The 12279-nt window shown below is 57.3% G+C and overlaps 1 protein-coding gene across 2 annotated transcripts; it reads left to right on the top strand.

The window, feature by feature from the left end:
• The first annotated feature begins 1748 nt into the window (after positions 1 to 1748).
• DDRGK1 (DDRGK domain containing 1) lies at positions 1749 to 11901 on the top strand. Of its 2 annotated transcripts, XM_017341736.4 has the most exons (10): positions 1749 to 1900; positions 2868 to 3074; positions 4157 to 4269; positions 4433 to 4534; positions 7756 to 7878; positions 8203 to 8241; positions 9546 to 9636; positions 10694 to 10750; positions 11237 to 11285; positions 11613 to 11901. In XM_017341736.4, the coding sequence occupies exons 1-9, from the start codon at positions 1810 to 1812 to the stop codon at positions 11269 to 11271; spliced, it is 858 nt and encodes a 285-aa protein (XP_017197225.2). In that variant the 5' UTR covers positions 1749 to 1809; the 3' UTR covers positions 11272 to 11285; positions 11613 to 11901. The 2 variants fall into 2 exon arrangements, with proteins under 2 accessions (XP_017197225.2, XP_002710966.2); XM_002710920.6 differs by lacking the exon at positions 9546 to 9636.
• Positions 11902 to 12279: the final 378 nt, after the last annotated feature.

The following is a 12279-nucleotide window of genomic DNA, read 5'->3' as shown; positions in this document are numbered from 1 at the left end:
TTCATGTCCAAGCTGCTCCACTTCCAATTCAGCTCCCTGCTAATGGCCTGGGAAGGCGGTGGAAGATGGCCTAAGTGCTTAGGTCCTTGAACCCATGTGGGAGATTTGGAAGAAGCTCTCTCTGTAACTCTGCCTCTCAAATAAAAATAATCTTTAAAAAAAAAAAAAAGAGTGACAGAGAGAGGGAGCAGTAGAGATAATCTTCCATCCGCTTGTTTACTTCCCAAATGGCTATGTATGGGCCAGGCCAACGCCAGGAGCCAGAAACTCCATCCTGATCGCATGGATGGCAAGGACCTCAGTACTTTTGCCATCTTCTGCTGCCTTCCCAGGTGCATTAGCAGGAAGCTGGATTGGAAGCGGAGCAGCTGGGATTCCCACAGGTGCATGGCTTGACTGGTGCACCATAAAGTCAGCCCCAGATCCTAAACATTTACAGGAATTTAAAATCTACACCCCGATGGGGTTGGCCTTGTGGTGTAATGAGTAAAGCTGCTACCTGCAGCACTGGCATCACATGTAGGTGCCAGTTCTAGTCCTGGCTGCTCCACTTCCGATTCAGCTCCCTGCTAATGCACCCAAGAAAGCAGTGGAAAATGGCCCAAGTGCTTGGGTCACTGCCATCCATGTGGTAAAGATCAGGATGGAGTTTCTGGCTACTGGCTTTGGGAGACATAATGCTGCCCACATGGGAGACCCAGTGAAGCTCCTGGCCTCTGGCTTTGGATTGGTCCAGCTCCTGCCATTGTGGCCATTTAGGGAGTGACCCAGCAGATGGAAGCTACCTCTCTCTCTCTCTCTCTCTGTTTTTATAACTCTGCCTTTCAAATAAATAAGTATTTTTTAAAAATAAAATCTAAACTCCCTGTGGTTGCATCAAATGCTTACTCTGGAAAACTGGATCATAATTTGTCTGCAACCTAATAAAGCTAGTTTTGTTTTTTAAAGATGACTGCAGGTGTGAGTAAAAAATACATCACAATTTACAATTTATTTAAATGCAAAATTTGTTCTCTCTCCCTCTCATTTTATTTTTAAACTTGAAAGGCAGTTATTTATTTGAGTGGCTGCAGTGGCTGGGTCTGGCCAAACTGAAACCTGGTGCCAAGAACTCCATATCCGGTCTCCCACATGGGTGGCGGAGGCCCAGGTACCTGCGCCTTCTGCTGCCTTCCCACTTGCATAAGCCGGGAACTGCACTGTCAATCTCAAGCGCCTTTTTCTGTACTTTTCCCACATTTATTTTCATAAACACTCTGTGGTATTGCTTAGTGATTTTAACTTTCTTAAGGATGTATTTATTTATTTATTTTCCATCTGCTTATTCACTCCCCAAATGTCTGCAACAACGGGTCTGGGCCAGGTCGAAACCAGGAGTTTCTTCCGAGTCTCCCACGTGGGTGCAGGGGCCCAAGAACTTGGGCCATCTGCTGCTGCTTTCCCAGACCATAGTAGGGAGCTGGATGGGAAGAGGAGCAGCCAGGACTCGAACCGGCGCCCATGTGCGATGCCGCTGCACATGGCGGCTTCACCTGCTGCGCCACAGCGCCGGCCCGTTTGGTGATTTTTTTAAAGCCACATTACATGTTGTACATAACCGTTTGTGAAAATTTTCACCTAACATTTTTTACACCCCGGAAGCACAGCTTCGAAAAATTGAAGCCTGCCTGCGAAGTGCGTGGCCTGGGCGGGGTCGGGAAATGGGCGGGGCTTACGTTGGAAAGGGCGGGGCTGCAGGGGCGCTGGGCGGGGCCTGGGAAACTCCGGGTTTCGGGGCGGGCGCGTTTGTGGCGCCCGGAGGCCGTGGCCATGGTGGCGCTCGCGGTGTACTTGGTAGCGGCAGTTGTCCTTGTCGGCCTTATCTTCTTCCTAACTCGCAGCCGGCGCCGGGCGGCAGCAGGTAGGAAGCGCCGCCGCGCCGGGGCCAGCCTAGCCGCGGCTCTCGGGCCCTCGGATCGCCCCGGCCGCGGCGCCGCGGCTCCTGCGCATGCGCCGGCGTACCTGCGCTGGCTGACGAGGATCTGCGGCGCGCGGCCGGCAGGCTGGGAGCATGCGCGTTTGGGGGCGTGGGGGAGGTGGCGGCCTAGAGCCCGGCGTGAGCCCAGCGTTCTGCGGGCTGCTCTCTTCGCCCCGTGGCGCTTCAGACCTCCAGGCCCAGAGGAGCCAGACTCGGGCAAACACACTCTGCCCCCCATCATCTGCGTGATGTCCGTTGGGAAGGCCTCCGGGGTTTCCCACTCCAGGGCCGGCTGCTGGGCCGTCCCCTGCACGTCTGAGTGTTTTCTGCGTCTCCTCCCAATAGGGCAGCTATGCCGGCTTGCCCTTCCCTCCTATCTCGTGCACCTGACCAGAAGACCATGTCCTTGGCCGGGACGCAGACACATCGGTCGCACCTCCCCACCCCCATTTAGTATGAGCAGTGGATTTATTTATGTGTGTCTCTGGGCCCCCGGGCTGCCTTGGCACCTGCAGGCTTCAAGGACGGGAGAGAGGTGGGTGAGGCAGGTAGCCTATGAGTCTTTCCGGGAGGGGAGATGCAGCCCCCACCTGGGAAGTGTACATCCCAGATAAAATCATGGCAGCCAAGGCAGGAAGTAGAAGGCCTGCAGTGGGCATTTGATGACATCTGGAGACGCCAGGGTGGGAGTCCCCTGACAGGTCAGTTGGAAAGGTGAGGCCTCGAGGGAAGAGGAGAGTTCCAACACGAGCAGGAGGGAGAGAGCTTGCCACATGGGACCAAGGGGTAGGTCTGCGTTGCAGAGGCCTGGATGGTCAGACCGCTGTGGATGCTGGGAGTCTGGAAGGAAGTTGGGGCTCCCAGCAGGCTGCTCCACCTGCCGTCAGCAGCTTGTGTTCTCTTCCCCAAGCTGGTCAAGAGTCCCCGCATCATGAGGCGGAGCCAGTAGAGGCAGGCCGGGTGCCCCAGTCTCGGCCTCTGGAGCCGGAGGAGCACAGACCTGGAGGCAGGCCCCGGCGCCGAAGGGACCTGGGCAGCCGGCTGCAGGCCCAGCGTCGAGCACAGCGGGCAGCCTGGACAGAAGCAGATGAGAACGAGGAGGAAGGTGCCATTCCTGGTAAGAAGGACGCAGCCTGGTGGGGCAGGGCACTAGGAAGGGAGTGGGATGTAAAGCCCAGGGTGGTGTTGGAGAAGACTTGGGACCTGGGCTGTCATTTTGGGGGCCGACAGTTCCAGGCCCTGACCCCTACTCCGCTGACCCAGCTTCCGCTTCCTTCGTGCAGGCTCTTAGTGTCCAAGCAGGTGGGCAAGTCTTCAGACCATCCAGAGGGTTCCTCAGTCTCCTCCTTATATCCCAGCACCGTCCTTGGAGTCGGGGTTCCTTGTAACCCCAGTAGGATTTGGAGATGAGACATTCGGTTGACACAGAGGCCCCCGTATCCCTGGTGCTGCCAGACCAACAGGGCCTTTAGAATGTGAGAGGAGCGTCTCTTCTCTGGCCCCTGATCGCTGCCTTGAGCCTAGGAGGGGGCATCTGGGACTTTTGCTTCGTACCCTTGGAAATGAGCTCCTTTGGTTCAAAAAGAAACCCACTGTTGTGCCATCCCCCCATCTGACTTGAGGTCAGACACCCCTGCTGCTCAGCATGGGGGGTGTGTGTGTGTGTAACTTTAGCTGGCCCTGGGTTAGCCCTCTGATGGGGCTGCCATGTTGGATTGGCTGTGGTGGGACAAAGGATAATCCTGGCCAGTGGCCGATCCTAGAACCCTCAACAGTTTCTGACTATAGCAAGGAGAATTTCAGATTTGGGGCCCAGGTGAATTTCTCTATGAGGCCATTCTGGCCTGGAATTTTGGCCCAGAGAGAAACCAGAGATCTCTGCAAGCCTGGACGTCCTGCCCGCGTTCCTGACACTGGGCTGTTGGCACCTAGCGCCTCCCTCTTACAGTGATGCAGTATCTAAGTCTGTCACCTTTTACTTTGTCCTGCAGCCCCCTCCCCACTCCAGCACACACGTGCCCGTACACACACACACACACACACGTTCATAGCGGATGTCTGGAGGGCACAGCGGGACTGGTGACATCCACAGGAAGGGGAGGAGACTCCCTGTGAGGAGGGGGACAAGCGAGGGGTGGCGTCAGCAGCAGCAGCCCTGTCGGGCTAGGACCTGAACTGTCTTTCTCTGACCTTACTCAGCCCAGGAAGAAGAAGGTGTTGAGAAGCCAGTGGAAGCACATGTGTCTGGGAAAATTGGAGCCAAGAAATTACGGAAGCTAGAGGAGAAGCAAGCGCGCAAAGCCCAGCGCGAGGCAAGCAGGAGGGCTGGGGTGCAGCTCTGGGGAGTGGGGAAGAGCCCCACCCTCCCTGTTCCCCTCGGGGCTCCTATGGGCAGAGTCTGGGCCCTGGGTGGTCTGGGAGGGCCAGCCTCTAGCTGGGGGCGGGGGATGTGCCCCCATGAAGACCTGTCTCCAGGCAGAGGAGGCTGAGCGGGAGGAGCGGAAGCGCCTCGAGTCCCAGCGTGAGGCCGAGTGGAAGAAGGAGGAAGAGCGGCTTCGCCTGGAGGAGGAGCAGAAGGTGAGGCTGACCTCTGACCCCGGTTCGCCGGTCCTGCTGCCCATGCAGCTCCCCCGATTCTCCCGCCTGGAAGGTGGGCCGTGGAGCAGGCACGAGGGCGGGCCTGGTTTACTTGGTTGCTGGAGTCGATGCTCCTGCAAAGCAGAGCCTGCGCTGAGGTTTCCAGTGCACTTAGGGTTATGGAGTGCTCCTGGTGCCGTCAGAGCACACTGAGGGGGCGGGGTGGCTGGGGCGAGAGGGGACTGAGAAGTGAGGGCCTTGACGCTGTTAAAGGTACTGGGAAGAGAGGGTGGATCCATCAGGGCCTGGCATGGGGCAGGGGCTCAGGAGCGGCGGTTGGCGGATGTTGGTGCGCCCGATGCTTCCTCTGGTCTGAGAACCAGCTTCCCAAGAAAGGGAATGGCACAGATGGGTGTAGCGTGGGAGGGCCAGGGCTTCCACAGCTGGGAAGACCTGTTGTCCCGGGACCCTGGATGGCAGGAAGCCTGGCTGTGGGTGCTGTAGTGACTGGGCCGGAACACAGCAGGCTCCTCTGTACTCGCCGAGACAGCTTTCCACCTTTCTGAATACCTATCCTGCCTAATGCCCTTAGATGGCCTAGCTCTTCCTCCCGTACACAGTTCCCTCGATTTTTTGTTTTAATGTTTCTGTTTTCATCCACTTGAAGGGCATATTTATCCAGCCATTTCTTCTCATCCACATGGACTTGTATTTGTCTTGTACATTGTGTTATAACCCAGTAGCATGTTATCTATCTTCTTGCCAGATTGTTCTGTGTTAACTACTGGGGGCCCTTTCAGACGGCTGATGTGTACATTTCCCATCCCCTCATTGCTTTCTGAGCATTTTCTTGTTTTCTGGCACTGGGTTCAGGCTCATCTTGAATATCCCCTGCCCCAGCTTTACCTTCGTGTGTTGTATAAAGAGCTTTTTTTTTTTTTTTTTTGCAAGATTTTATTTATTTGAAAGGCAGAGTGACAGAGGCAGAGAGAGGAGACAGATTGATATCTTTTTTTTTTTTTTTTTTTTTTTGACAGGCAGAGTGGACAGTGAGAGAGAGACAGAGAGAAAGGTCTTCCTTTTGCCGTTGGTTCACCCTCCAATGGCCGCCGCAGCCAGCGCGCTGCAGCCGGCACACCGTGCTGATCCGATGGCAGGAGCCAGGTCTCCCATGGGGTGCAGGGCCCAAGGACTTAGGCCATCCTCCACTGCACTCCCTGGCCAGAGCAGAGAGCTGGCCTGGAAGAGGGGCAACCGGGACAGAATCCGGCGCCCCGACCGGGACTAGAACCCGGTGTGCCGGCGCCACTAGGTGGAGGATTAGCCTAGTGATCCGCGGCGCCAGCGAGACAGATTGATATCTTTCATCTACTGGTTCACTACCCAAATGGCTGCTATGGCCTGGACTGAGCCAGGCTGAAGCCAGGAGATAGGAACTCCATCTGGTTCTCCCTCGTGGGTGGCAAGTGCCCAAGTACTTGGGCCATCTTCTGCAACAGGATCAGAAGTGGAGCAGCTAGTACTTGAACCAGTACTCCAAAACAGGATACCAGCATCACAGGAGGCAACTTAATGCACTGTGCCACAACACCAGCCCCCTACCTTCATGGTTTGTGTGTGTGTGTGTGTGTGTGTTTGACAGGCAGAGTTAGACAGTGAGAGAGAGAGACAGAGAGAAAGGTCTTCCTTTTCCATTGGTTCACCCCCCAAATGGCCACTATGGCCAGCGTGCTGCAGCCGGCGTACCACGCTGATCTAAAGCCAGGAGCCAGGTGCTACCTCCTGGTCTCCCATGGGGTGCAGGGCCCAAGCACTTGGGCTATCCTCCACTGCCTTCCCGGGCCACAGCAGAGAGCTGGACTGGAAGAAGAGCAACCAGGACTAGAACTTGGCGCCCATATGGGATGCTGGCGCCGCAGGCGGAGGATTAACCTAGTGTGCCACTGCGTCGGCCATTACCTTCATGTTTTAAAAAAATTTTTCTCGGGGACCGGCACTGTGGTGTAACAGGTTAAGCCACTGTTTGCAGCACCAGCATCCCACTTGGGCACTGGTTTAATTCCTAGTTGCTCCACTGCCAATCCAACTCCCTGCTAATGCACTTGGGAAAGCAGCAGCAGATCGCCCGAGTGCTTGGGCCCCTGCACCCACGTAGGGGACTTGGAAGAAGCTCCTGGCTCCTGGCATTTGTCTAGCCCAGTCCTAGCCATTGTGGCCGCTGGGAGAGTAAGTGAACCAGCGAATGGAAAACCTCTCTCTCTCCTCGGTTTTCTTTTTGTTTAACTGTGCCTTTCAAGTAAATAAAATATTTAAAAAGAATTTTTTTTTTGTCAGTGTCCTGGAAAATGGATTGGATTTAGGAGGAGGCTGTTGTACTATGTGGGGATGACAAGGGAGCAACAGGGGTGGACTGAGGCATTTTCTAGAAGTTAGATAATTGGGAGATAGGGCCTCATTTCTGACCTGGGCAGCAGGCTGAATGGCTGTGTGACTCCCCGAGCCTGGGCTCAGCAGGAGGACTGGATGTGAGGAGATCGTGGGGTCTGGTGCCTGTGAGATGGATGGCCCAGGCGGGTGTGTCACAAGGGCTGTCATGTGTTTAGGAGGAGAGATTTGGGCAGAGATACAGCTGTGACAGTCGCTGATGAGGAGGTGGTTATCAGTGCTTTGGACATGAGCAAGGTGTTCAGTGAGAGTGCGGAGGAGAGAGAAGGGGCAGGGGTGGTGATGCCCCAGGGAGCTGCAGGGGAGCCAGGAGAATGCAGGGGGAAAGAAGGGCAGGTTGCTGTGCCCAAGGTCTCTGCAGAGTTGGTGGGGAGGGTTTCGGGGGCTGGTGAATAAGAGGAGAGGAAATGGAGGCTGGCTGTTTGTTCGTGAAGCATGGACAGGACAGGGTAGAGAGGGCAGGTGTGGCTACAGGGCGTGGTGGAGTGGCATCATGGCAGGCCAGTCGAGAGATTTTCACCAGGTAGATCCCTGAGCAAGGAGGGAGCGGAGGGGGCTGAGTGGCATTTGTCTGCGTGGGGTGGGGGCTGATGACGGGCGGGGCCTCTGTCTGTTGTTCAGCTTGGAGCCTGGGGAGTCGCAGCCTTTAAGGAGCTTTGTCGCTGAGTAAGAGCTGGACCTTAGGCCCTAGTGCCCTGCAGGGAAGCGAGGACCAGAGCTGTGATTGGGTGGGCACGTGTCCCAGATACCCGACTCTTGCTCCTCTGTGTCCACAGGAGGAGGAGGAGAGGAAGGCCCGGGAGGAGCAGGCCCAGCGGGAGCACGAAGAGTACCTGAAACTGAAGGAGAGCTTCGTGGTGGAGGAGGAGGGCGTGGGCGAGACCATGACTGAGGAACAGGTGTGCCTGCTGCCCCTGGGGAGCCCCTCCCTGCACCCATCCAGGCCACACATGCTAGACCAGGGCTACCCTCCCATCCCAGACACTGGCCGGGCAGGGAGAAGGGAGTGGATGTCAGTCCCCCAGGCTGTGGTGGCGCGAAGTCTTGTCCACAGTGGAGGTGGTGCCCCCGAACCCTCATCTCAGGAGGCGCTGCCGCTTGTGTGGGCAGGCGGGCAGGTGGGTGGACAGGCCCCCGGGCAGGTGGCAGTCCTGGGAGGTGGGCCAGCACAGACCCTGGTGGTCCCTGTCGGGGGGCTCACTGTGACTTCTCTGCCCCTCCAGTCCCACAGCTTCCTGACAGAATTCGTCAACTACATTAAGGTGAGAGGCTGCGAACCAGCATGAGCGTCGGTCCCTGCCTTGCGTGTGCGTGTTGTGTGCCTTCTCCTCAGGCCCAGAGGGGCAGACATGTGTGGGGCTGTGGGAGGTCCATCAGGTTCATGCAGGGAGGCCCAGAGGCTGAGCTGCTGGGCCCTAGCGAGGGGAGGCCCTTCTCCTCCACCCGAGTGTGGAGCGGGGCTGGGTGTGTGTGGGCGGCACGGGCCTTTGATGGCTTCCGCACACCCAGGCTTTGACAGCTCCCCTGCTCCTCAGACCCCACGCTCGGTGAGTCACCGTGTTTCCAAGCCTCTCCACGTGTGTTTCCTGTCAGTCCTTCCACACGGAGGCTCTGCCACGTGCTCCTGCTGGGAACTTGGGTCTGGCGCGGAGACAGGATGGTGTTTCCTTGGGAGTGTAGGGTGAGCGAGGCAGCGGTGGGCTCCCTCCGTCTGCAGCCGCTGTGCAGGCCACACGATGCCGCTCGGGGTTGCGTAAGAGCATCTCGCTCGGCAGCCCTGCCTCCCACAGAGGATGTGGTGAGGGGACAGGTTTGCCAGTGCAGCTCAGAGGTGCAGAGGCGGCTGAGGGAAGCGGTGCAGAGGGAGCGGGGGCGATGGTGGAGGTGGTACCCGGGCTGCCAGGGAGCCGGGACTTGCATAATCCTCCCCCCACCTCTCCTGAGAGACAGCAGTGTTTTGATGCCTCTCAGCAGCCTGGGGCCCCGGGTTCCTTAGAGGGAGAGAGGCTGGCCGGCCGCAGCCTCAGGCTGGTGTGTCCCCCTCTGATGGAGGGCTTTGTCCACCAGGGCAGGCAGGATAGCTCATACTGACCACTGCTGTTGGGAACTCGCCGTCCTCACCTGCCTAGGAGACAGCAACATGGTCTCTCCTCCAGGAAGCCTTCCGAGGTGGATTGAGAGGAGGGGGTCAGCTTCAGTGTGCCCCTCTCCTCTGCAGAGGGGAGGCCCCCTGGGCAGTTCTGACCTCACCCTTGATCACTCCCTGGAGGTGCCACTCATGGGGGCGCCCATAAACTCTGGGAGCTTAGGGGTTCTGCTGGTGGTGAGTCTCCCAGAGCTGCTGTCTTGCAAGGAGAAGGAGACCTTCTGAAATTCATCCCACTCACCTTCCTTCTCGCTTCAAGGAGACAGGCCCTTCCGTCCTAAAGTTTGAGAGCCAGAGAGCATTTCTACACAGTGTAGTTCCTGTGACGTATGGGGTGGCTGAGTCTTGTCAGGCCCCTCGCCCTCCTGACCAAGGTCGGGTTTGTCGGTTTGTTACCAAATGTGCTTTTGGCCTTAACAGCACCTCAGCCCGGGTCCTCGGGGACCAGCTGTGGTGATGTCACGTCCCTGCTCCGAGCTGTCACTAGATCTCTATTCCTGCTCTCTGCGTGGTAGGTAGAGGCCGGCTGGCCAGATCACCTTGTGCTTGCCCACCCCCGACCCAGCCGCCTCTCACTCGCCTCCCTGTTGGCACATTCGGTTTGGCATTTCAAACAAGTCACATGCCATCTGCAGCCGGGAAGGTGTCACCGTGTCACTCCTCCTCCAGCTCACTCGCTGTGGAAGATCATGGAAATGTGAAGGACTGCCCGCCTTCTCTCACGTCCCATGCTGTCTGTGGGGGAGGCTGGGGCACCTGCCCGTGTTTCCCATGTGGACCCTCAGCTGTGCCCCGCAACTGAAGTTTCCACTGCGGTGTGAGGGCAGCACGTGGAACGGGGCAAGCACTCAGCAGTGTTAGTGGCGGTTATTTTAAGGGAGGTCTCTGTGCTGCTGATGTGTGAAGAGGATGGGTGGAAAGAAGTGTGGGCATGTCAGGGTTGTGGGGCGTCCAAGCCCAGGGGCTGAAGCAAAGGTGACGCAGCAATAAGCTCCCACTGCCTGCAGAGAGCCCAGGACTTGGGGGGCCTTATCTGCTCTCCTGTCCATGTGCTCACCTGTCCCACCAGGTGGCCTGTGAGTTCAAGGGTAGGAGCTGTGTTTGTTTACCATCATGTCCCACTTTCTCAGCGCCACATTGTCCTGGTAGGTCCTCAGCAAATACAAGTCCTGGCGACAGTTTTTAAAAATAGCTTTTGGTGACTATCACTCCCTTTCTCCAGCGTGTCTGTGATGTTAAAAAGATAGGGCTAGATGCAGAGGAAAAGGAGGCAGTGGGCCCTGGCGCGTCTGTCTCTAGTAGCCCCCCCACACCCCGTCCAGGACTGGGCAGGAGGCTGGTGGTGGTTTGGGGCAGATCCCTCCTCCCAGATGGGGAATGAAAGCACTTACAAGTGTGCATGCCCCTGTGTGAGGGTGATTGTGGGAGTTTGTCTTTGTGAGGGAAGCAAGGCTCTCCCACAGGAACATGGGCAGTGCTGATCCAGCTACCCATTACAGACAGCTCAGAAGGTAGCCAGGCTGAGAGGCACTGCCCGTGCTGAGCGTGCCCCCTTTCCCTCCTTACAGCAGTCCAAGGTTGTGCTCCTGGAAGATCTGGCTTCCCAGGTGGGCCTGCGGACTCAGGTAAGCCCTGGAAGGTGGCCTCCTATGGGGTCAGTGTAGCTGGCAGAGGAGGCCTACCCTAAAAATAGAGTCTTGATGTCCCTTGCTCCCAGTGAGAGTGAGTAGAGTGGAGGAAACTCTTGACACCCAGCAGTCTTCATTTTTGATAGATGGAATAACAGGCAGAGGAGAAGAAGAACAATCCAAACCTCTCATCCCACCAGCCCCAGCCGAGTCCAGTTACCTTGACAACTCTCTTGCAGACAGGCTGCACCAGCCTGGTGACTAGACATCACCACTGCTCCGCTCAGCTCTCCGGAGGAGGGCCTGGGGTGGGGTGGGGTTCTGCTGAGCCGGTTCTCCCAAGGGCCCGTCCAGATGACAAGCACAGAGTTGGGGGTGCTATGAGAGGGGAAGGTGATTTGGTTACAGTGAGAGGAGGATTGCAGGTGTTTGTTTTGGGGACGTCAGTACCCGCCTCTGCTCTGAGAACTGTTCTCCTCCTAGGACACCATAAACCGTATCCAGGACTTGCTGGCTGAGGGGACTCTAACAGGTGAGACAGGATGAGAATCAGTCACTGCCCAACCTGGCCTTGGGGAATGTCTAGCCACAGGGGGCTGCAGGATGAGCATCCCGGACCTGGGAGGGAAGTGCAAAGAAGGGCACTAAGTAGCTGCATGCAGTTACAAGGAGGGCACCCTGAAGCCTGGGATGGTGTGGGGTGAGCAGGACGGGAAGGCAAGCCTGAGTTGAGATGCCTCGCCAAGACAGGACAGGCACGCTGGAGACCTGAAGGGATCTGGGGCAGCTGCGAGCAGTGGGCAGGCCCCCTCAGGCCAGTCCACGAGGGCGCAGCCCCACAACCTGCCTGTGCCCACAGGTGTGATTGACGACCGGGGCAAGTTCATCTACATCACCCCTGAGGAGCTGGCTGCTGTGGCCAACTTCATCCGACAGCGAGGCCGGGTGTCCATCACTGAGCTTGCCCAGGCCAGCAACTCCCTCATCGCGTGGGGCCGGGAGTCCCCTGCCCAAGCCCCAGCCTGACCCTAGCCCTTCCCTCTTGGACTTGGACTTGGAGCTGGTATGGCCAACCCTCCCCACCAGCCTGTGGTAGGGATGGAGTGTGGCCAGGCAGTTGCAGATTAAAGGCCTGTGAGCACCGCTGAGCTTGGTGTGCTTGGTGTAGCCGAAGGGCCTGGCCTCGGATCCTGGATGAGCAGGTGACGTCTAGGCCTCAGAAGGGAGGGTCCCTTGGCAGCTGGTGGCAGTCCATTTTTATGAATTCATTCACTCAGGAAACCCTTGTTGTATGCTTACTGTGTTCTGTTCTGCTTTGTAGCCCAGTCCCCAAGACCTAGATGAGGTATTTCTCTCCCTCTGACCCCCGTGGAGTAAAAGTAGGGAAGCCTCTTAGGCCTTATCTGTCTGAACTGGGGAGGGAGTTCTCATTGTGTTTAATACAGATTGAGGAGCCCTAAGTAGGGCTGAGAGCCCCCAAGGAGAAGAGTTAATGAGAAGGGCAGGGATGGAGTCCTGGGGAGCGT

This window comes from Oryctolagus cuniculus, chromosome 11 (genome assembly GCF_051225735.1).
Source record: "Oryctolagus cuniculus isolate XC-2025 breed Fujian yellow rabbit chromosome 11, ASM5122573v1, whole genome shotgun sequence".
Classification (NCBI taxonomy): domain Eukaryota; kingdom Metazoa; phylum Chordata; class Mammalia; order Lagomorpha; family Leporidae; genus Oryctolagus; species Oryctolagus cuniculus.
Note: the sequence above shows the minus strand (reverse complement) of the source record. Positions and strands in the feature narration are given on the sequence as shown.